The sequence below is a fragment of the Chanos chanos genome, chromosome 10 (genome assembly GCF_902362185.1).
Source record: "Chanos chanos chromosome 10, fChaCha1.1, whole genome shotgun sequence".
Taxonomy (NCBI): Eukaryota; Metazoa; Chordata; class Actinopteri; order Gonorynchiformes; family Chanidae; genus Chanos; species Chanos chanos.
Window position 1 is genome coordinate 14,401,087 of NC_044504.1, and position 24,041 is coordinate 14,425,127.

Here is a 24,041-nt window from a genome sequence, read left to right on the forward strand (position 1 = left end):
TGTTCTGTGCCTCTCTACAGCCTCTTTAATTCAGGTTTATTTGACCTGTTGTCAGTGGAATTCTCTCTCCTCTCTGAGAACATTAAAATGTCCATGCTGCATTTGCCTTGTCCTTGTAATATAACTCCTGATTCTTTCAAAGATTGTTTTATTCTCCAAATAAGGAGAAAAAGAGTGATGTATTCCTTATTTCCATGTGATGGGAATTTTTCTCACAATTGCAGCTCTTTTTCTTCCTCTCCCTGTGCCTTCTCTCTCTGTCTCGCTCTGCCTCTCTTTTGCCCTTTCTCCTGGACTTCCTGACATTTGGCTGGACTAAAATTCTCTGCCTGACATGCTTGATGTTTGAAGTAGCCAAAGAATAGAGAAAAATAAGGAGAGGACAGTACATCAGCTCACATTGGTTGTCTTTTGGATGTAGAGGCCCAGGGTATACTTGTCAAGAGATTATTATGAACTTAAAATGTGTGTATTAATATGAATATATGACTGTGAAAGAGGTAAGCTCTAGACTCTTGGAGAAATTGTGCTGATTGCATGTGTTTGCACTTCACTCATAATCTTTGCCTATGGGTTTAAATCCTGTCCCTGTTGTGCTATGTGTTCAGTGGCTTATCGGAGACAGGGAGAGTCACTGTGGAATCCTCTGCTCAAATACGCATGGCAAACCCGTGTGTGGCTCAGATGGGCGGAGTTATGATACCAGCTGTGACCTGCAGAGAGCAAAATGCAGGGACCGTACCCTGACATTAGCCTATAGGGGGCGATGCAGAGGTGAGATTGCGAATGTTTTGTATAGTACTTTTTCAGTGATCTTAGAGGGTAAAGTCCAAGTTTGTGTGGTATTTTTCTCAAAAGCTGTTTCTCAATTCCTGTCTTGTTGAATCACTGGGGAAAATTTTGTCTGGTCCGGCACAAACACACCAGATTCAATCTGTAAACTGTTCTCGGAATTTAGAAACACTGGACTGGAATGGAAAACATTTAAGATTTGAATTGAGAAACACTGCTTCATATCATATCACTTCAAATCTTACAGTCTGTTTCTTTTTCTGTGTCAGTTTGATTTGGTATTTTAAAGTGTGTTGCATCCATAAATAGGAAATATTTTCAAGGTAAACTGAAGCTGTGAGAACCTGAGTCCACTGAACAGGAATGATGATTGTGTTTTTATATGGTATTGTAGGTAAAAACTGGGTGAGGATCGATCAGCCTCCTCCTCTACTCCCAGCCCCTACACTGACCTCTGAAGGGAAAGAGCTGGAGTTGAAGGGTATGTTATAACGGTTCTTTTTTTTTGGAATGCCTCAGAGTGATACCTCAATGCAGTTTGATTTGCATGTGCATTTATTCATTTGGCAGACGCCTTTATCCAAAGCGACTTCCAAGTTAGGCAAAATACAAACCAAGCATGCAGCCGTTAGGGAGCTGTCTGAGGCATAAGTGCCAGAGCTTAGTTCAATATTAGACCCGATACAAATCTGTCATTCAGTTCAAATCTCTATGAGAGCTAATATGGTAGATGTAGCTCACAGTATTTATTCTTCTTAAGCTGGGGATGGCTTTTTAAGATGGCAGTGGTTACCATTTATAAAATCACAAATTACAAACCAATGGAGGATTATAGTAACATTTCAAGTTCAGCTGATGTTCCATGTTCACTTTAATTTGTAAGCTGTGAACTAGAATCAGCAGAGTACAGGTGCCACTTCATATGTTTCAGGGACCAGAGCTGACATTCTATCCTCAGAGCATGTAAGAGATCTGTTAAAAGAGGGCATGGTTTTCATTTTCTGCCCTGTGGTACGCGTGTAAGCCTTTACAGACCAGAACCACCTACTTCCAAAGTTTTTGGACACTGACCGCTTCAGTCAAGGAGAGATTGAGGTCAGAGTCAAGGTTAATGTATTTGTAATGCATTTTTTTGCACTTTTTCCTCTCAAACCTTGTTTTCCAGATTTTATAAATGTTTGAAATTGTGGATAAAGATTTACCTTCAGGGATATTTTTCTTAGGAGTTAATAACTGAAGCCCCAACAAAGATTAAATGCATTAAAAGAATATTAACGTAAAATCAAATTTTATCCAGAGCATCCAAGAAATGAGACAGACATGTAAAATAATCAAGGGAATATTAGAATTGAATGAACAAGTTTTTTTTTTCTTTTTTTTTTTGAAAAAAAACAGGGAAAGGATTCATGGACAAATTAGGATGAAATAAAGATATTATTGTTAAGCATAGTGTCAAAGATATCTGTTCTCTTCAGATGTGTTTCCCCATTTTATTTACAATAAATAAAGAAATACTTAATTATAAAACCAAATAGAATAAATATAAATAAAAATACAAATATCTGATTCAAAAGAAAGGCTCTAGAAAGAGAGAAAGGATTAAAACATTAAAAACAAACACTAAAAACATTTTAAAGTAGGATATAATGAAAATTAACCAATATATTCGCTGAATAAAACAGAATTATATGTGGTTTTCTCTCTTGTTAGCTTCCAGACAAATTATTCATTTTCATTCATTTACAAACAGATCAGTTTCCTGTCATAGACAAGTATAACTGCTCGATGCCTCCATTGTGTCATCATTCATCAGTCAGACTCACATCACAGAACTGTAGCCAGGCTGAGAGAGGGTCAGAAAACATAGAGGATTTGCTATACTAAGCCACTGGCAACCATACCTTCAGACAACTGGATTTATATTGTGTACTTTTTTTTTCTATATGTCCATTTGTTGACTTTCATATTTTAAATAAGTGAATTGACAAATGATGGGAATGGAAGAGTTTTTTGGGGGGTTGGGACCATTCCGGATGTTACCAGAAGAAAGCAAGCTCTGTCAGGTCCATTATGCTGTCTGGGGCTGACCTGAGTCCACCTACCTGACCAGCTCTCAGCCCCATTCATCATATGCCTCACAGCCACAGCAGGTGGTTCTTGTTTCGACTTTAAGCATGGCATTTGAGGGTGTCTGCCTGCAAAACATGCAGCAAAAAGATTTGTAGTGTATGTGTGTGTGTGTGTGTGTGTGTGTGTGTGTGTGTGTGTGTGTGTGTGTGTGTGCATGTGTGAGTATGTGTGTGCGTGTGTGTGTGTGTGTGTCTTAGAGAGAGAGAGAAAGAGAGAGAGAGAGAGAGAGAGAGAGAGAGAGAGCACATATAGGCACATTCTTATACATGTGCCTCTCTGTTCATCTTTATGTGCATTTGTGTGGCATCTCGGGTGTGTTTTTGTTTATGTTTAGGACAGTAGAGACATTGTTCAGTTGTTTATATTGCAACATTGAATTACCAGCCATGATTCCACAGTAGTTCAGCTCCAGTTCTCTTGGAAATAATTCAGAATTACCAGCCAAGCTCTGAGTGCTGTTTATTTGTCTAAAGTGACTAAATGCTCAGTTTGTTTGTGCAAAACGACAAAGTGCTTACATATTTCAGAATGGCATGTTCTTGACAAAACCTTTCAAAATCAACACATCATAATTACATTCTAGGCCAACAGTCTTTAGATGAAAGTTTAGATGATAGTTTTGTAGCTGGAGCCTGTGGTTGTAGGGGGGCAGATGAAGAGATATAAGTGTGAACAGGTGCGCAGAAAGTATTTTTCAAATCTTTGTCAATTCCAACTGTGAGGCAATTACAGATCTGAAATTCAGTATGTAGTAAGAGTGTTAGGGAATATCTTACAAACTTGAACTGTGTGCAAAGGTGTATGGTTTGTTTTGTGGAGACAAACAAAGTGAACTTATAGCTAGTGTTTGTGACAGTGTCAATAGCGGTTGGATTAATAGTATCTGAGTTTTACTTGTGATTCAACATTTATCCCACATCCCCCTTTTTGGATGCTGAATTGGAAAATCCATCTTTTTTGATAATGAGCTGAACAAACTGTATGTGTACTGGGTTTTTAGTCAGTGGAGATCCCTAGCTGTATGAACGTGTGCTGACTGAGTGTGTATTGAGTGAACACAGGCATGTTTGTGTTACAGAAGCAGGACAGTCAAAATGCCGGGTGGAGAGAAGCCAGGCTCTGGAGCAGTCCAAGAGGCCACAGGAGTCCATCTTTATCCCAGAATGCAATGAGGACGGAACATTCGCTCAGGTCTGTGTGTCTTGGATCACTCTCCTCCCACCCCCCAAACATGCATTACTTCTGACAGCACTGAACACAGAGTAATGTGTGGTGAACAAATGAGTCATTTGAGATTCACCCATGAGGCAGGCTGATTCTAATCCAGAAGTTTGTATTGCAGGCTCTCCTGCACTTTCGATCACTGTCCTTAGAAATGCTGTTCCCTGTTAAGAACCTTTTCCCACTCTGCCAGTGTTCCCAAAATATCCCTTGCGTACCAGTATTCCTATAACTTCCCCTTCTTTACTAGTATTCTCAAAACTCTCCCTCCTGTACCAGTTTACTGAAAGCACAAGTGATGAGAAGTTCAAAGGTTTTTTTTTTTTCTTTTTCTTTTTTTTGCACACTCTACTAGGGTGATTCAGATGAGAGCAACAAAAACAACAACAACAACAACAAAATCACAAATCACAAATATATACACTACATGGGTGTTCAAAATAAAAAGTGAAAAAATGAAATGAAATGAAAATGAAATGAAATGAAAAATACTCAGTTACATTACAAAAATGAAACTATGAACTTCACTTGTAATCACTTCATTTATGTCCAAAACTCTCAGCCTTAAACACAAAGTAACATTTTCCCTTGATTCATTTGAATCAGCTCTGCTGAGACAGCAAAGTTGATTCAAATGAATCAAGGGAAAATGTTGCCTTGTGTTTCAGTGCACCCTTTCTATTCTATTATCTAAGTTTTAGATCAGGGTTGAGTAAGTGATATTTAACTTCTCCTATTAACCTCTGATTACACAGGTTCAGTGTCATACTCTGACTGGCTACTGCTGGTGTGTCACAACGGACGGCAAACCAGTGAGCGGCTCTTCGGTGCACAACAGAACGCCAGTGTGTTCAGGTACTGACTGTACACAGGTTTACCGTTGATTGTCTCAGTGTTTTTGTGCACTGACACTGTAAGAAAAAGAGTGCCAGTCAACTGGCCACAGGGATCAGGTAATGCATGTGGCCAGCACAGATTTCAGGTACAGTCTGTAGACTGGCCATAGGGTTCAAATATTTTCTATAGAGTAGGCATAATGTTCAGATATTGCCCATAGACTGGCTATAGGGCTCAGGTGCAAGTTGTCTGTAGAGTGGCCACGGGTTTAAGATGCTGTCTTTAGACTGGTCGTAGGTTTAAGATGCTGTCTCTGGACTGCACATACAGTTCAGGTACTATGTGAGTTGAAAGGCTAGCCAGAGGTTTGCTGCAGACTCTTATGATCATAGTTTTCACTTCAGTGGTTCTCGTTTGCAAGGATTTTAAAAATGTGATTACTTAAAAAAACCCTTTAATGGTTTATTGTTTAATAGTATATTGTGTTTGATGGTGTGATATTAGTGATACATGAAAATTAAAACAGTGTTATTGGCAGTACACTGATACAAGGATTTGACCCATGTTTAAAACCAATGTGTGAGGAAGTATTGAAATCTCAAATGAGTGGGCACATTTGAATGATGTTAATGAGTTTGACTGATGTTAGTGTGGAAGAGTTTCATGGTGAATTAGAGCAACATAAAATTTGACGTTTGTAACACCAGGGCCAGAATACATAAAACGGCTAAAGAATTATTCCCAGGACTCACACTAAAAGTAAGTTTCAGTGTAAAAATACTCCTACATCAGAGTAGGATGAAGGAGATCTCATAAAGTAGTGCATTGCCACAGTTATCTGTGCGCACTTGTTTCATTTCATTTGTCCAATATTGTAATATGACATTGGACAACCTGAGAAACAATCAGAATTTTTCCTCTTTGGGGTTTTTGTTTGTTTGTTTGTTTGTTTGTTTTGTCCCTGTGGCAGTTTGCAATAAAATATTGATTTTCAAGGTGACAAATTTCTGGATGTGGTTGGAGTAATGCTGCACCTTAAGTCAATCACAAAATGTATGCCTGAGGTACTTTTATGCTTTAAGGAAAATTTATGACAAGCCTCCAAGTATAAATATAGGATCATAGTCTCATTGCTCCTAATAATCTTGATCATTTAGAACATTCATTTTTAGAATAGCAAATTTATTCTTCCTTCTGAAGTGCATCTGAACAAATACTGCCCTAAAATACATAGAATCAAAGCAAGAAATGAGAATCTTAGCATAATGGACAAAAATATAATACTACTGCTGCTACTGGGCTGGTGGGGGTTTAACAGAAAAACTGTCTGTAAAGCTAACAAACACATTTTTTAAATTTCTCCTTTAATGGCTGTCAATGTTTGTGTTCCTCTTGTTACTTACAATCTCTATTTATGGCAAAACCATCAACACTGGTAGATATATTGGTACATACAGGCATGAATACAATGAAAATTTTGATTATCTGCATTGTAATAGAATTCCCATATTGGTGCATTATCATAATCAACATCACCATCATACAAAGTAGATATTACTATTAGTAGTAGTAGTATTAGAAGTAGTAGTAGTATTTTGTTGTAGACTACATTTGTTGGATTATGGTAATATAGTGCATTTTGGGGGCTTTTTGGTGGGGGGTAGGATGTGTTGGGGTTAGAGGCAGTAAATTGTGAAGAATGCCCAGGAGCCGGCTTCCTTCACTCCTACGAGGAGTCTCATCATTTTCTTCTTTTTTCTCCTGTCTTTACAGGTTCTTTATATGTCATTTTGCTTCGGTATCTCTCTCTCTCCCTCTCCCTCTCTCTCTCTCTCTCTCTCTCTCTCTCTCTCACTCACTCTGTCTTGATGCATATCTCTTTCTCTCAATTATCTTCTATTTTAAATGTCTCCTCCTCCTCTTTCACTGTCTTTCTTATCTGATTGTTGTCAGAGGGGTGAAGATTGGCGTGAAGAGCATGGTCTCTCTGAAAATGGATGGGAACACTTTACTATAATAGCCATAATTTCCCCCATTGAAGATAATGCACTGGACCTTTGCCAGATTTGGATTGCACTTTGATCAGAACACCTGGTTCTAGTCTTTTGTTTTCAAGTGTTTTTTGTTACTTTTATTTTGCAGTTAGATGCCATTCTGTGCTGACCTGGGCCCCTATATGTTGCACAAGTTCTTTCAAATTGTGTACTATTACATCTAGCAACTTTTAAAATAATGTCCCAAAACACCTGTGGAAAATATGCTGTTCTTGTTTACTGTGACCTAGAATGTTGTGAATGTTGCCTACTCTACAGTGTTAAGAATAAAAAAACTTAAAATTATAAAGGCAACTTATTTCATGGCTTTTTTGAGTAAGCTCAACTTTTGGGTCTGAGTAAACTCAACTTTGGACCCAACTTTTTAGTTGAGTTTACTCCAAAACAAGTGTAATGTGAACTGCCTTATAATTTTAAGTTGACCTAACTTTTGTTTTACAGTGCACCTGTTGTCCTGCATAAGATCCAATATTTTCATTACTGTTTCTTGCAAAGGTATATTGTCTGTGTTATATTGACTGTTTGCGTCTGTATATACAGTAAACACTCTCAGACGCAAGGAAAAATTGAATGATTTCATTGGACAGTGAAACTCATAATCAACACTTGAAGTATTATAGCACATAATAATATAGACTTTACCTCCTCAATGCTCAAATGATGAACTAGCCCTGTTTCTCAACACCATCAGTTGAATTATAACACAATTGAATCACCTCGCATACATTTGCAGGAAACTTCCGTGAATTTATGGGAACTCATGCTGGCACAAGTGGATTGTCAGGTAGTAAAATTTCATTCAAATTGCCTTTCATTCAAATTCCTCTTTTACTCTTATTCTAATTGGTTTCATTGTCTAATTTGGTAAAAACATGCATGCCATAGTATTTGCATGCACACTAAGATATAGTACATCATTATGTCTGATGTACTTTTTTGCCTTGTGGAGTGTCTTTACATAATAGTTGTATGCATTATCATTTTGGCATTGGGTGAAGTCATATTAGGTTAATATGAATTTTGAAAACCTTACAACTCTAATGGTGACAGAATCACAGAGTCTTCAAAGTGTGTTTAGATTTAATTGTGCACCTAACATTTACCTACAGAGCACTATTTTGAGTTAATAGCATTTGCAGTAAAGAGGTTCCTCCTGTTTGTTCAAATGGTAATTGTTATGTATATATATATATATATATATATATATATATATATATATCAGGGTTTCCACTAGGATTTTTCTTGCTGGTCTGGTGTCTGGAAAGAATTTATTTTACTGGATAAATTTGAAACTTACTGGTCACGTTTCAATAATTATGTTACAAATGCAAATATAACGTACACCTAGGTTGATGAAAGAGTGACAATGACCTCAAATCAGTTTGACTATTCAATGAACAGTAATGAATGAGCAAAACCTCAACATTAGTCAGTAACATGTAGGCTATTACGAACCATCTGTAAACTGTAACATCTGTAGCCTGTTTAAAAAAAAAAAGGCTAGGCCTACATGGCACCAAATGTAGCCTTTAGGCCACCAGGTAACATTTTGTTTTCTCTTTTCTTTCACTGTGGCAAAGTCCTCTGCTGCCGACATGAAATAAAACAGGTCCAGTGTGTCATGACAGCTTGCAATGTGCATAAGCCACGTCACTTTCTCCTCCTCCAGATGACTTCACAGTGCCGTCCTAATTCAGTTCTGCCGAGAGAAGCCCCTCTCTGCTGACATGCTTGACACCGGCAGAACACAGGCAATTTTAGCCAGTGTAGCCCAGTCAGGGTAGAGCTTGCTGAACTCATAAATAAGCACTTTGCAAGCTGTTGCAAGAGTAATATTTTCTATTAGCCTTCTTTATAACTACATTTTGTCTGAGCATTATTACCAGACATTTTGACCAGCAAGTTTTTAATTTATCGTTTTTTGTTTGTTTGTTTGTTTGTTTGTTTGTTTTTTGTTTTTTTTTTAAATAAATTTTACCAGGCGAACTGGTAATTACTGGCTAATGGAAACCCTGGTAGTTATATTTATAAGAGTATATGAGAGAGAGAGAGAGAGAGAGAGAGAGAGAGAGAGAGAGAGAGGGGTACATACATGCATCGATAAATGTATGTGTATATGAATGGCATACATATGTATATATGCCATTCAGAATTTCAAAAGCCAGTTTTGTTATATGTAAAGTTAGCAAGCATTCATCTGTCAAGTTCTAAAAATGGTGGGAGTAGGTGAATGTTTTATGTCCCTGCAGCTTATAAAACCTTTTTTTTGGTTTTTAAAAAATGAAAGATTCTATTCATGATTTGAGGCAGCATATTGATGATTCTTCTTATTTTGCCTAAGATCAATTATTGGGAGATGCAGTCCAAATGATGGCACACTTTTTCTATGTGTTATGTAAAAAAAAAAAAAAAAAAGATGAGAATATATTGTAGTTACCAGGACTGAATGAAATTTGTTTAAATCTGAAATTTATTAGTTCATTTCCCTGAGTGAAGATCCCCAGGTAAGCGATATATTACATTTCTGCAGACAATGCTCAGTTTCAGGAAGGTTCTGGGTCCATTTTTTTTAATGACTGTATAAAAAAGAGATAAGTGATTACTAAATTTGTTCCATGCAAAAAATCCAAAGATAAATCTTTCACAGGAGAATAAAGAGGATGATGGAAATTTTTCTCGTGTGTTTTCCCTATTCCAATATAATTTGCAGGAGGTGCTTGTATTGCTGCATAGTTGCTATAACATAGTTCTACTCTTTTTTAAAGGTTCAGTCACTGATAAGCCACCAGGACCCCCTAGCTCTGGACGAAAAGGTGAGTTGAGATCTGGAGAATCATGTGTGTATGTATGTGTGCATGCCTGTCATGTATGTGCTCACACTCTTGATCCACTCATCCTTCTGGAACAGGAAGTCTGCCAAGGAATCTTTAATAAACTACAAAATCACTGAAAATCACTCATTCCATTATGGCATTGGAGTCATAGATTCAGGATAGTATATTATTCAGATTATGCCTGCTATGCCTTACGATCCCACAGTCATTTTGACAGGAAGGGTATATCTGACTGACCAAGGTTGAAAAACACGTCTTTCTGCAAAGTGTTCTAAACAATAAAACACAATCCAATTGTTACTTTTTAAAGTTTGAGCATGAAATAGGTTCAAATCAAAAGCTCTACAGAGCCATTGAGTCACAACCACTTACCAAGTACCTCACTAGCAGTGAAATTTCAAACCCCAAATATAGACATTAACTACTAGGAACGGAGCCTCTCGGCTCTTTACTCTGAAAAGCCTGGTGGCATTTACAGGCCTCAGGGGTGGTGTATAGGGGTGCAAATGGTGACCAGAGGTTTGTTCCACTGAGGGGGTGACTCTTCATTCTTGTTTTTCAGATCATGTTACCCTTTTTGCAGTATTAGGCTGCACCCCAGAGCTGCATCTGTGTGTGTAGAATGCCTGTCAAACAGATGTTAGTGTTACTACTGAGGCAGGGGCAGAATGATGAAGCTCTGAACTTAGTCTCTACAATTTCTACTTAAATTATATTGATGTCATAACGCATAATGACACACTTAAACAGAAATCCAATATATTTTCTCAGTCATCTGAAACCAAATCAGGGTCTGAACAGAATGTATTGTCTCTGAAAAGGCCGCCGTCATTTTGCTGATTGAATCTAGGGAATGAGAAAGCATTGATAAAGTACAAAGTCAGTGTGGTTAATGATAGCCATTTTTTCTGCTTTAGATTAGTCTTTACACAGAAGAATCCTTACGTAAGAGGCCAAGCTCATTTCTTTTCACTTACTCAAAATCGGTGCTGGATGGGTTTTTTTTTTTAGTTGTTGTTGCTTGTTTTTTTGTTTTTTTTTCTGGGGAGCTGGTAGATTAGAATGTTGTTTTGTTGATTTAGATGTTTGATGTTAAAGTCTAGCGGTCTGGAGACTATCTAATCTCGTAGTATTATTAAATGGGATTGGCCACCTGTGAGGCAAATCTATTGCCTTATCACAGCGTGTTAAGTGATCATATCTTGTGATTCAACTTCCTGTGCGCTGTACAACCTGACCTGTGGCATTAGCTTTTGGGCCCTCCTTCACCAGGGCCTCCCTTGGTTTGCATGTGTTTGATGTGGTCAAATTGAAGAGAGGCCAGGGTGCAATAACCCCATACTTGGGTAAGTACAGTAGGATGCTTCACATTCCACATTCCCTGCCTTCTCTACGATCCTATGGACATAATTCCTCACATATGTAAGATACTGTCAAATTACAAAGGCTTCTACCAACAAATTATTTACCTTAAGGTCGCACCAATCACCAATCATTTGTGATACTATTTTAGTTTGAAAGGATATGATCCTTCATCTACTGACAACACACAAACAAACACAGTACTAGAAGTGTAAAGATGTAAACATTAAATCCAAGGCATGAATGAAGTACTGAATTGTCTTTTGTCTCTTGAGTTTGCTTTGTGAAAACTTTAAATAAATTCAAGAGCAGGTGTGATGTTCTTCACCAGTATGAATCACTACATGGTGAATAAATGGTGGAAAACAGATGTCAAAAAGAGGGTGATGTGTGTGTGTGTGTGTGTGTGTGTGTGTGTGTATGGTGCATATGCTTCTGTGCTTCTTATCTATCTATGTGCCATCGTCTCTCTCTTTATCTCAATCTGTCATTCTTTCTGTTATTTCTGTGCTATTGGCCGGGCCATGTGCAAATCCCAATCATTCAACAGTTCTGGAGAGTAGATTGTATTAACCTCAATAATGGTAGTCTCCTTCCGTTTCTTTCTTACCCTCAACCCAGATGATGGTTCAAAGCCCACCCCTACCATGGAGACCCACGTCGTCCCAGAGGGTGACGGTAAGCACAAACTTTAAGTCTCACTAAAAACATTGCATTCATTCATCTTTATTGGTGTGTAAGAATTTGCATAATATCAACAGCATCAAGATAATATTGAGTGAGACACCACAGTATGTGTACAACACTACTTATTCTGCATCAAATACCAATGCTTTTTAATGATTTCTGTGTGTGCCATTTAACTGTTTTATGAGTTTAGAATAGTTTTGTTAATATCTTACCATTTTTTTAGTAATCACTTATCTCTTTTTTATGTTTGGTTACATCTGCTTCTCTTACATGCATACATGCAGAGATCACTGCCCCCACACTATGGATAAAACAGTTGGTTTACAAAGAAAATAAACAGAACAGTTCCAACAGTAGGAGACCAGGTAAGAGAGTTGTACTCACAAAAATGTATTAATTAAATATTAAATTAAAGGTCCAAAATCTTGACCATGTCAACCATACTGGGCCCCCAGATCAGTTCTAATCATTTCAATGTGTGTAATGTGCAGTGTACAATGTTTTAATAATTTCTTTACGTGCTATTTGCATTATTCTTCTTTCTTGTCGGGAGATTTATAATGTTACCCCTTGGGTGTATTTGAAGGGGTTTTGGATTATCAGTGCTATATTATATTACTATGCTTCTGTTTGTGTACTGTGCATCCAATTATAAGCACTGCTTTTCTGTTCCTTGGACTTATTTGTATTGTAAAACTAAATGTTTCTGGATGTCCAATCAATTCTGTCATAAAGTTTCACAGGTGAAACCATCTTAGCAGTTTGCATTTCACAACATGGGCAGAATGAGCATTTGTAAAAAGAAAGAAAGTAAAAAAAAAAAAAAAAAAACATGCGCTGATGCATCTTTTTAACCTGAGCAGACAGTGCAGCTCTACTCTAATAGGAAAATTTCAAAGTATCCCCATAATTGTGTCCATAGCAGAGCATGCAAGTAAGGAGGATGATTGTGTAACATTTTTTTTTGTTCCAGTTTTAGATTTAAATCATATCCAGGAACAGGAAACCTTACACCAGTAGACTCCTCTCTGTATATTCCTCTCAGCTCTCCTCAGTGTAATTTGTTTGGCTTTCTGTGTCGCCCTCCCAATTTGTCTCAGATGAGTTTGGCACCCTCTGGGCATGCACAGTCAGCTCTGTCGTGCCGTGTATGTTTCATGCATGAGAACTGAGTCTGAGAGAGGACGAGTAGATTTTTTGGTGAATGCGAGGAGGTGTGCAGTTCATGTGGTAGAGTGGAGATCTGTGTGTGTGTGTGTGTGTGTGTGTGTGTGTGTGCATGCGTGTGTTTTTGTGTGTGTGCGCACGTGCGTGTGCATGTGTGTGTGCGTGTGCGCGTGTTTTAAGGTTGAGAAAGTGAGCAGGTTAAGCCTTGTTGCCTTTGTAGTACTGAAAAAAATTGTAAGTCAAAAGGTTTGACGCTGGATATTTTGTGCGGAAGGAAGCAATTTGCCTGATCAGAGTGGACATACGTTCCTTATGTCATCTCTTTGGAACGCTGCAGAACATCTTCCTGTTTCTGATTATAATGTGAGGCTCAGTGTGTGTGTATGTGTGTGTGTGTGTGTGTGTGTGTGTCTGTGTCTGTGCATGTGTGGGTCTTTAATGGAGACTTGCTTCTGGAGGCCCACAGCTCCAAACACTTTAGGTTTCTTCTTATTCTAACCGCCTGCTACAGCTAATCAAGAGCCTGATAACTGGCTGATGAGCTGAGTCAGGTGTGTTGGAACAACAGTGATCAGAAATGTGCTGCACTGAGCTGTGCTGTGTTGGCTTCCTGGATCAGGATTGGGAAATGCTGAGTTGAGGAGTTTGAGAAGAGAAGGACTTGGCTGAAGCATTTGTTTATACAGTATGACCACATGTAGTTTTTTAGAGGAAAATGAAACTCTGTAGCTCACTATGACTGCTGAGATTTACTGACTCACTGCCATTGATCAATATATTTTAATGCTCAAAGGCAGAACTGAATTTTTTCTCTTAGAGCCATTCAGTAACAGACTGTAAGAGGGCAAAAACTTGTTTGAAATATGCTTCCTCTCGATAAGAACTGCTGTACCTTTTACACAAGAAAATGAAGAGAAACACAGATGACCCCTGTGCACTTTAATTCTTATAGTATACGACTTATAAAGAAAGAGTGTACCATTTTTCTGATTGACAATGTCCCACCAGTGGAACAGGCTTCCGTTCACCAGCCCACTTCCTGACTGTAAAATGGTCAACGAGTGGGAGATATTATATTATGTCATCAGGATATGTGCATTTACATGAAGACCCCCCTCCCTTCTGCTAAACATCATTCATTCTTCTGCTACCGATATTTTTACTGCGCACAATGTACAGGTAAAGGATTGCAACAATTACTTCACATCTGAAAACGATTGGTTGGAGAAAAGAGGAGAGAAGATAGGCAAAGAGAGAGAGAGAGAGAGAGAGAGAGAGAGAGAGAGAACACAGTGTTCAGTGTTTACAGGAGGCTGATAAGTACAAACTCTTGAGATTTCAGAACTGTTTAGGCCTGACTGGAACAAGGGAAGATGAGGGGGTAGGCAGCTCTGATTTTTAAACAGTGATCACAAGGAAATCTGAAGGGTTTACCTACTTTTTTCAGATCAAGTAATCAATCCCAGGTTTTCTCCAGGAAAGTAAAGGCTAAATGTTGTGATGAAACAGTAAATTCTATCCTTAGCTGTCCTCCCCTGTTTCACTTCAGATGTCAACTCATCTCACATCCTGGAAGCCAATGGAATAGACATAATAGACAAAAAAGTCAAAAAAATAAATAAACATTGAATAAAAACACAGTACTCAGGGGGAGAGATGCAGATACAATTTCACTTGCATATTAAACAGAAAAAAAAAAAAAAAGATGAGAGGCTTAAACTGTAAGCAAAAAAAAAAAAACAACAAAAAAAACCCACCAATTTTCTTTTGGGAACCATAGCTGCCTGGCGCCAGTATACCTTCACTATAATAAACACTGCTAAATAATTTGGATATAGAGGAGTCTTGGCGAGAAATGACGGAGTTGACCGCTGCTCTGAACACTTGAGCATGAACCCTTTCTGGAAATGAAAGTTACGCTCAGACAGTAAACGGTTGGTGGGAACCAGTCAGAACCCCCACCCACCCCCCCGTCTCTAACGCCAGGTCTCACTTAAAATGCCCCAAGCCTTTTCTGGAGCATGCCAGCACTGTCAGTTCAAGTACAATGAGTGTTTGTAAAGGACACAAACGAAAAACACCAGTATTCTGTTACGGCAAAGAAGGCAACAGTACATCATTTCTTTCTTTCTTTCTTTCTTTCTTTCTTTCTTTTTTTTCTTTTGAAACTTAGGCAACCTCATGAACCCTATGACTAGATTGTGACATACTTTATCTCTCTTTCTCTGATACTCTCATAAACACCTCATAAATTTTAGGTAATATGAGTGGGGTAAGGGTTAGGGTGTAGGATTTGGAGCTGTGTGTTTATGTTTGTGTGTGTGTGTGTGTGTGTAGGCACATGCGTAAGTTTGCTTTGTGCACAATCTTGGCTTGATTTGGATCACACAAATGTGCCCACTGTCTGTATCAATAAATCGTTATTTAATTAGATGAAAATATTCTGCTTTGTCCCCAACAAGACAGAGGGATTAGCTCTTCCTATCTCTGTGGTGTTTGACTGACATCTCTTATCCGCCCCTCCATGCCAGAATGCTGCTAAGGGGGAAGAGAAAAGTGTTTGAGAGGGCGGTTGTTGCAGCTTAATGCTCCATAAACACACTTGAACATAACCTGCATGATTCAGGAGTGGTAAAAAGCCCCTCTTCAGTTCTCTGGAAGCTGTATTAACTTCAACATGTGGTCCTGTTGTACTTGGCCCCCTCTGAGTTACAAGTAACCAATGTTCTAAATGGATTTTAACATAAATAGAGAGTTATGAGACAAGGCGTTAAAGCATTAAAACAAACATTTCTCAAGTGGCCTTTGTGTTAATAAATAAGGGAGCAGAAATTATGTGTAAAGCGTTGGGGTAGAATAAAGGTCACGGATGCTTTTTCACAGTCTTTTTGGCACAGTTTTTTTTTTATCCCTGCCCCTGGCTCCTTTCTAATCCACCTCAAGCAAACATTTACACTTTCCTTCACATGTCTTTAATTAGGCTAGTAAGTGTTTTGTGCAAAGAGGTTATAACTCAGTAATGATTAAATAGTTCAGGTGGAACAAGCAGTTGTAATGGTGTTATAGTCTGCTAATCCAGCAAACAGATAAACACCAACTGACCACTGTTTTGTTTAGTGGAATTTAAAACTGTTGGACACAGTATATGAGTGTGTTTAATGTTCAATACGCACCTGTGTAACTAAAAACGGAATTTCCAAAGTAAAACTGTGTTTTAGGTAAAGTTCATGTTGTAGAATGGAGGTACATAAACAGTGAAAAATACATACATTCTAATGAATTCTGTCTTTCCCAGACTTTCAGGTAGCAATTTTACTTATAATATATTGCTAACAACTGTACATCTTATTCTATTTTTATTGCTCATTTGATCAATGAATGAAAAACAAAGTGTGTAATTGAACAATGCAGTATTGAACAAGGTCATTTAAGAGATGTTGGGCCTAGACACATGTAGAATGGAGCTAACACACAGAGGTTTGGGCTGGAGCTATTTTTTCTGGAAGTTACCAGAAACATACAAATGATGTAATAAAATCATTTAAAGTATTAATTTGATAGACTATGTCTAGTAAGTAACCATATAATAAGCAAGATGATGTATAGCAAATGTGTTAATTGATTGTAAATTTTCAAGCTGATTAATCAACAGGGAAATATTAGAAACATAACAGAAATGTAAATCAACTACACCATTTGTGCATGTATACTGTACATTTTAATGCCTGAATATTCCTTGAGTATTGAGTGTTTCTCTCATGGTTTTAGAGAAAGTTCCCTCTTGTGACCAAGAGAGACAGAGCGCTCTGGATGAAGCACGGCAGAATCCTCGAGAGGCCATTTTCATCCCTGACTGTGGCCCACTTGGCCTCTACAAACCAGTCCAGTGCCACCAGTCCACAGGTTACTGCTGGTGTGTACTGGTTGACACTGGAAGACCCATTCCTGGTACATCCACCAGGTAAGATCCGAAAGAAGTCTGGAGGCTGACATTGCAGTTGTTATTCCAGTGTGCTAAGTTCAGTTTAGTGCTTATTATTTTCTTGTAAGTATATGGAATTGTCTACTTCTATTTTTTTTTTATTCAATGTATACAACATCGTTTGCAGGACTTTTACTAAATGACAATAAGGTATGAAAATGCTTGTGCTTTTCAAGGAGAAAAATCCTTTTGAAATGACATTTTTAAGCTTCATGCACTGAATTCTTGCAGTGGGAACATTGAACTTATAGGAAAATTGAACTTATATGATATTTTTAATGTATAATGGCCATTAACCATTTTATAAGTCTGAAGAGCAGTATTTGAGGTTTGTATGTTCTGAAAGCTCTTGACAACATTTTGTAAATTGAAACTTATTTTAACTTATTAAACTTTGATTATTTTGTGTTCCTGATAACTTCGACATTACTTTTTCAAGTTGAAGTAGGCCTCCTTGGTGAGCAGTCCACTTGGTTCTTTTATTGCTTTTGCTCAAGAGCAATAAACCTGTTCTGACATGTTCTGGATAGATCTCTTAGCCATGCCTATTAGAGCTTTGTATGATTTTCATCACCTTTAGTGTCAATCACTGTGCCCAGTTGAGCCCCAAATTGTCCCTTTTCCAAATACAGGACATTTTATTTCAATAGAAAAGCACTTTTAATCAAACAAGTAGATGTAATACATATGCTTCAGTAACTTGTATATCCAAAATGCCTTCACAAAAAAGAAAATGGCCTTTTGGATTCAAATGGAACATATTTACATACATTTGACTTGCTTGATGAGAACTTTAGGGAGGTTTTTTTTTTTTTTTTTTTTGTTCCCTCTGTCTCTCAGTGGAAACGTCAGCTCCAAGCTCCAACCAAATTAAAGCTTAAGAAGGCTGTACATTTGAAAATGCAATCTTTATTCAGAGCTCATGGCAGAAGTCAGGTCTGATTTGTTTTGTAACATCTGGTATATCAGCAGTTTTATAGTGTTCTCATGGAGACCACTTTAACACTTGTCTTTTGCATCTTCATGTTAATTTGTTATTATATTTCTTGACTTTATTTTGAAACCATCAAGAAAGCCATGATTTCCAGTGGAGGGCATGATCATTTTTTGGAAGGTTCTCTCTGTTCTCTCTCTCTCTCTGTCATTAGATACCAGACACCTGAATGTGACAGTGATGCACGCTCCCGTGCGATGGAGATGGAAGATCCATTTAGAGACAGAGATCTTTCAGGTAAACAATGATGCTTTATCATTCCAAAATGTTCTGTTTGTACCACTTGTGCCGTCATAGCCTAGACTAAGTCATGAATTATCACTCTTGTTTCATTTTCGACCCTGAGGATGCCCTGTTTATGCACCTCTTTCCTAATTCCTGCTCCCTTATTTTTGTTCCTCTAGTCTTTCCCACCATTTGAAGTTTCATTATAATCCCTGTTTAATTCTCCATCTGGCCTGTTTACAGAGTGAAACATGGCTTCTGACTGGGCTGCAGATGTGTGGCACAGTTTATGGGTAGTTGGTGTATTGGAGGGGTGCACCAGCAGGGGATTTTTGCTAGAGGTGTCGCTGGCCATGGGAGGTTGAGTGGAGTTATTTTTATGTACTCTTGCAGAATGATGTTGAAATGCTACAGGAAGGTACTGTAGTTTCATCTGAATAGAGGAAAGTGTAAATGAACGAAAAAGATTTTAATATGTGCTGTTCACAAAGAATGACACTATGCTATTGCATTATTAATCAGTAACAGATAAATAAAAGTTTGTTTTTGTGTCATTTTTGTTCAGAGATGGACACTGTTTTGTGTGGTGTGCTTCTTCTTCTAAGTACAGTATGATAGGTTGAACATGATCAGCTCAATTCCATGTGCCCTAATTTTACAGTCGGGTTGAGAGGCACTGAGCCGGCACGTCACTGTGTTTGTTGTATCCGTGGAGATAGTAATTGGAATCACCTGGCATGCCAAAGGACTCCACCTCCCATGGAATGCCCTTAGCCAGCAGAAAAAAGCAAGCTCAAAGAATGGAGAACAGGGAGACCGAGAAACAGGGAGAGTGAAAGAACGGGAAGGAAAGCATGATTGAAGCTTCGCGAAATATAAAAAGAGAAGATTTATTTATTATGTCCTGGCATTTGAAGTTGTTCTTAAGAGACACAATTAAGCTTGAAAAATTTGCGTTGGGCAAACACGCTGTTAAAACCATGCATCTGGGGCAATTAAGACTCGCTACCAAAGGTGTTCACCATGGTGTCGTAAAAACTTAACGGGGCTTGTGCTTGCCCAGCACAAGTTCTTATGACACCTTACCGCTCCTCCATACAGCTTCTCTGGATTCCCTCACACTCATTATAATCAAAAACTCTGAAGTGCTAGAGGAAGCTTTTGCTGTATGCACAGAGTACAAAAAACAGACATGTCAACTGTAAGAGAGAACAGTTTTAAGCTACTTGTGGCCCTCATTATGGCTGTGTAGTAAGTGAAACATTGCAGTTATTTCAGCATGGTATTTTTATGCTTAAACAGCTACAACTTGTCCTACTGTTGTATCCGTATGTAATTATTATAATGGTTCTGCAATATTTCTTGTATCAGGTTGTCCAGAGGGGAAGAAGGTAGAATTCATAACCAGCTTGTTGGATGCCCTTACGACAGACATGGTGCAGGCTATAAATTCACCAGCCCCCTCTGGTGGTGGGAGGTAACAGCTGATAGAGCTATCCAGACTACAGAGTACATTGTATCCTTAAAACTTTATTATCCAGACCATACATAGCAAAATAAATAAACACAGCACTCTACACATGTATTTTATTGAAGATTTTCGCTTATTCTTCCATCAGGTCTAGCTTGACTGAAACTCAGTTATCATAATATTTCAGATAACATTTTGGCTTTTACAACAATTCATTATATTTCAAAGGAATGTAACTCAGCTCCATTGTTTTGCACTGTTTGATCTGGGTCTGGATTCCCAAACTGTTATTTTCTGTCTAAGGTTTGTGGAACCTGATCCCAGCCACACACTGGAGGAGAGGGTGGTGCATTGGTACTTTGCCCAGTTGGACAACAATGGCAGTCATGACATCAACAAGAAGGAAATGAAGCCGTTTAAACGCTACGTTAAGAAAAAAGCCAAGCCCAAGAGGTGCGCCCGCAAGTTTACAGACTACTGTGACCTCAACAAGGACAAAACCATCTCTCTACAAGAGCTGAAAGGATGTCTGGGCGTCAACAAAGAAGGAGGTGAAGACAGATGGATGGATGGATGGATGGATGGATAGATGAAGAGTGCATGCATGGTTGGACAGGGTGATGGATGGATAGACTGCAGATTGATGGATGGATGAATCAGTTGGAGCTCCATGGGAAACAGTATTTACCTAATTATGCCCTTAAATTTGCAGCTTCTGCTAAACTTAAGAACTAAATCTGTCTCTGTATTGTTATAATTGAGTAGTAATAATTTCATAGAAATACTATGAAGGCTGGTCTCGGAAAGTGATGTGAAAATTTGTTCTCCTTCAGTACTTAAATTGATTTTAAAATCAAAGGAGATCTCCATTCTACTTTTGTTTCTCAAGAGAAACTCAACCTAAGATAGCCTCAATTTGCACTTAAAATCTGTTGTTGTCAATGAACAGCAGCAGAGATTTGTGAAGTAATAAGACACACTGGTAAAAAGTGATATGGTACAATAACCAAATATCACTATTCATTTTCCTGAAATGAGAAAATTTAATGCTAGAGGAATTCCAAAGAACACTTGGCTATTGGAGAATCCTTGGTGAATTCAGTAATAGTTTAGAAAAATGTCTCAAGGTAAACGTATTAGAAAGACATCAGAGCAGAGCAGTGCTCAGGAGCTAATAAATTAATGAAGATATTATTTTTCCAGATATTTTCATAGATTTTTTTGGCTCTTTGAAGCGTATATGCATTTTGAGAGGGAAAAAATCTATGCAGTGAGCAGACACAGAAGAGGCCAGTTCAAACATGGTGGAGCAAGCCAATTAATGCTTCATAATGAAGGCTTGGGGAAGACAAATGGAAAAGAAGACCTCCCGAGGATTTCTGGGCTTTCACCAAGCACTAGCAGAGGATATGAGTGAAAAATGAGCACACTGGAATTTTTTTGTAGAGATCATTAGCATCTGACTTTGGGGAAACACTTATGGAGAAAAATGTCTTGATAGTAAGAAGTCATTCAAAATGTTTCTCTAAAGATTCTCTCATAAGGCAGAAACTGTGTGTGTGTGTGTGTGTGTGTGTGTGTGTGTGTGTGTGTGTGTGTGTGTGTGTGTGTGTGTGTGTATGTGACTGTGTGACTTCATAGCTGTGTGTCTCTTTTACAGGTAGCAGCAGCAGCAGCCAAGGGACAAGGCAAGGGACAAATTTGTTCAGTAAGGCCCACTAAAACGCTTTCACTAACATTTCCAGTCGCCAGTGCTGCTTCAAATGGCTTTTAGCATAACCTATTAACATTTGTTATAGACATAACATCACAACAATAGAGCTGGAGCTTACCCTGTCCTCTCTTTAGTAGAGATGTACTGCTGATAATACGTTTCATGCTTTAAGATCTGTGTTAGGGTCTATTGGAATGATCATTTGCATTATGTTTCCTAAACCAAGTCAAAGGTTTGATGCATATGTATTTGATTATGAAGACCAGACATATTAAGAAGAGTATTTATTTCACACTCATATTTTTTCATGCTGTTTGTTTTACTGAGTCTGAATTGGTGGAAAAATAAATTTAATTGGTTCGTTATGATTTCGGTTCATATAAAAAATGTGACCTATTATATGGAGGCTCTTTTATCTTCCGGGGATAATTTGGAATGAACAGGCATCACTTGAGTGTGAACAAACTGTTATTTATTTGTCATATGGTGAAAATTAGGAAAGGTAATGGTAACCTATACACTGTTTAGACAGGGAGCAAACCAAAAAAAAAAAAAAAAGGATTGGCAAATAGTGTTTTACCCTTCCATGGAAAATTCCAGTTAAACCTCTCTGGCCAGTGCATAGATCTTCTCAGAGTGAGGCAATGGAGAGAGAAAGAGAAGAGAGCTTTGGTTGTCTCTGGCATCTGTTTGGCTGGTGAAAGGTGCCACGCTATGTACTCAAGTGACTCAATTAGCTGGGCCAACAGGTTGGTGTAAGAACCACCTGCCCCTCTGAAGTAGGCCCTCTTTTGTCATAGCTATTTATACTGAAGTCCTGTAACATCCTATGATCAGGTTTAAATAAAGAAAGTGCTTAGTTTATTCTTAGTTGATTTGACACTTGTACGTTCTGTTAAGGCAACTTCATCATGTTGTAATGGCACATACATTTTGATACAAGGATCTTGCATTAAATCTTGAGTAATGTGCAAAATTGGCAAAAGTCAACTTTCCCCCCTCATTTATCACCGTTCATGACCAAAACTGATCGCAAACAAGTGACCTAGATTTGCTTTAGTACATTGGTATATTTCTGATGGCATTATCTGTTCTTACTAGTAGTGGGTCCAAAAGCGTGATCACCATTACAGAGGTTTCTCTGGAAAAGGAAGGACTAATCATCTAGAGCTTTTAAAGTATGTTCAGTTTGAGGTCAGCCTTTTATTTTAAGTCAGTCTTATTTGAATTGAAGCAACTGAAGTTATTTGAAACAACGATGTGATTTCCAGCATTTACCCTGAGTAATTGGATTTAATTAACATTTAGCCAGAAACTGATATTGAACTTTCCCACAAAGCTCTGACACAAGCTGATAACTATAATTATTTGGCTGTAGGGTGGTTGGCTGAGAAACGTCTTTCATTTTATTACTCTCATTCTTATTCATTTTTAGTTTCTATTGATCTTTTTTTTCCAGTCATGATAAAGACAGCTAATCTGTCTCAACTGAGTTTGTGCTGAACTTTTAGAAAGTGTGGGACACATGGTCAAGCATGAAAGAAGTCAGCAAGGATTAACAATAATTCAAGTTCTGACTTACATTGGCTGAAGCCCATTCTACTGGGAAACAGGACTTTTTTTCAGCAAAATAACTTGTTCAAACTTATAGATTAGATATGTCAACTCATCATTTTGTGTATGTAATTTGTCTGAAATGCAGTGGATCCAGTTTTGCAGTGAGTCATGACCTTTTCTCTTTTTTTTTTTTTTCTTTACAACCATATTCAGAAATATACTGCAAACATTCATGACGCTGATATATTCCTGTAAGAGGGAGAATGTGTTTCTGTCACTGATTCAAGTGTCCTTTAAACGTCAGTCCTCCTCCTGCTTTCTCACGATTTACTGTAATCTGCAGAGGAATTCTGGGGGAAGGGTGAATCCAGCAGCACTCCCTGTCTTACTCCCCTGCTGATCACCCCCAGATGACACAAAGAGCCCCTGGCCATCAGCAGGTCATTTTGAGTTCTGGACTGGGCCTAACTCAATAAAGCATTACCTACTCATCTTTACTCTCACCGAGTCATAGCAACATTGTGTAGATTTAATATGCTTGCATCGGTCATGAAAGATTTAAAATATTTGACAATTTAAAACATTCTAGGTTGTGATCTTTTTATTTTTGTGTTCTAACTCTCAGTGTTTTGTTGAGCACTGACCCCTCTCTCGTTCTTTCTCTCTTACCCACCCATTCTCACTCTCTGTCTTTGTCCACCCTCCTTTACCTGACTGTCATATTAGTCTTTTTGGTAGTTACGCCGTGGTGATAGCCTGTCCCTCCACGCCTCTTTCCCTCTCTTAGTCTCCTGTGGCCTTTCCCTCCACACTTCTCTCTCTCTCTCTTTCTCTCCTTTGGGATTCCCATGTTATTAGCAGTGTGTCTACTGTTTACTCTGGCCCATAGGCCTCAGTGGTCCAACGGGACAGTGAGCTCATGTGTTTACCCTGGCGACTGCCTTCTCCCATCAGAAAAACAGTGGCTGAGAGTGGGCATAACGTCAGGACTAACCGGCCACAGTGAAGGCT

The 24,041-nt window shown here is 38.3% G+C and overlaps 1 protein-coding gene across 8 annotated transcripts in view; it reads left to right on the forward strand.

The window, feature by feature from the left end:
• smoc1 (SPARC related modular calcium binding 1) overlaps positions 1 to 24,041 on the forward strand; it is a 38,617-nt gene that overhangs the window by 10,272 nt on the left and 4,304 nt on the right. For 2 of the 8 annotated variants that reach the window (XM_030786926.1, XM_030786928.1), the window contains exons 2-15: positions 609 to 774; positions 1,187 to 1,273; positions 4,001 to 4,113; positions 4,899 to 4,998; positions 7,476 to 7,529; positions 7,768 to 7,818; positions 9,800 to 9,847; positions 11,819 to 11,908; positions 12,205 to 12,285; positions 16,856 to 17,048; positions 18,218 to 18,300; positions 19,660 to 19,765; positions 20,063 to 20,310; positions 21,420 to 21,447. In XM_030786926.1, coding sequence (XP_030642786.1) covers positions 609 to 774; positions 1,187 to 1,273; positions 4,001 to 4,113; positions 4,899 to 4,998; positions 7,476 to 7,529; positions 7,768 to 7,818; positions 9,800 to 9,847; positions 11,819 to 11,908; positions 12,205 to 12,285; positions 16,856 to 17,048; positions 18,218 to 18,300; positions 19,660 to 19,765; positions 20,063 to 20,310; positions 21,420 to 21,447 — 1,448 coding nt within the window. Of the gene's footprint in view, positions 1 to 608; positions 775 to 1,186; positions 1,274 to 4,000; positions 4,114 to 4,898; positions 4,999 to 7,475; positions 7,530 to 7,767; positions 7,819 to 9,799; positions 9,848 to 11,818; positions 11,909 to 12,204; positions 12,286 to 16,855; positions 17,049 to 18,217; positions 18,301 to 19,659; positions 19,766 to 20,062; positions 20,311 to 21,419; positions 21,468 to 24,041 lie in introns of all 8 variants that reach the window. The other 6 variants (XM_030786927.1, XM_030786929.1, XM_030786930.1 and 3 more) reach the window with 5 other exon arrangements.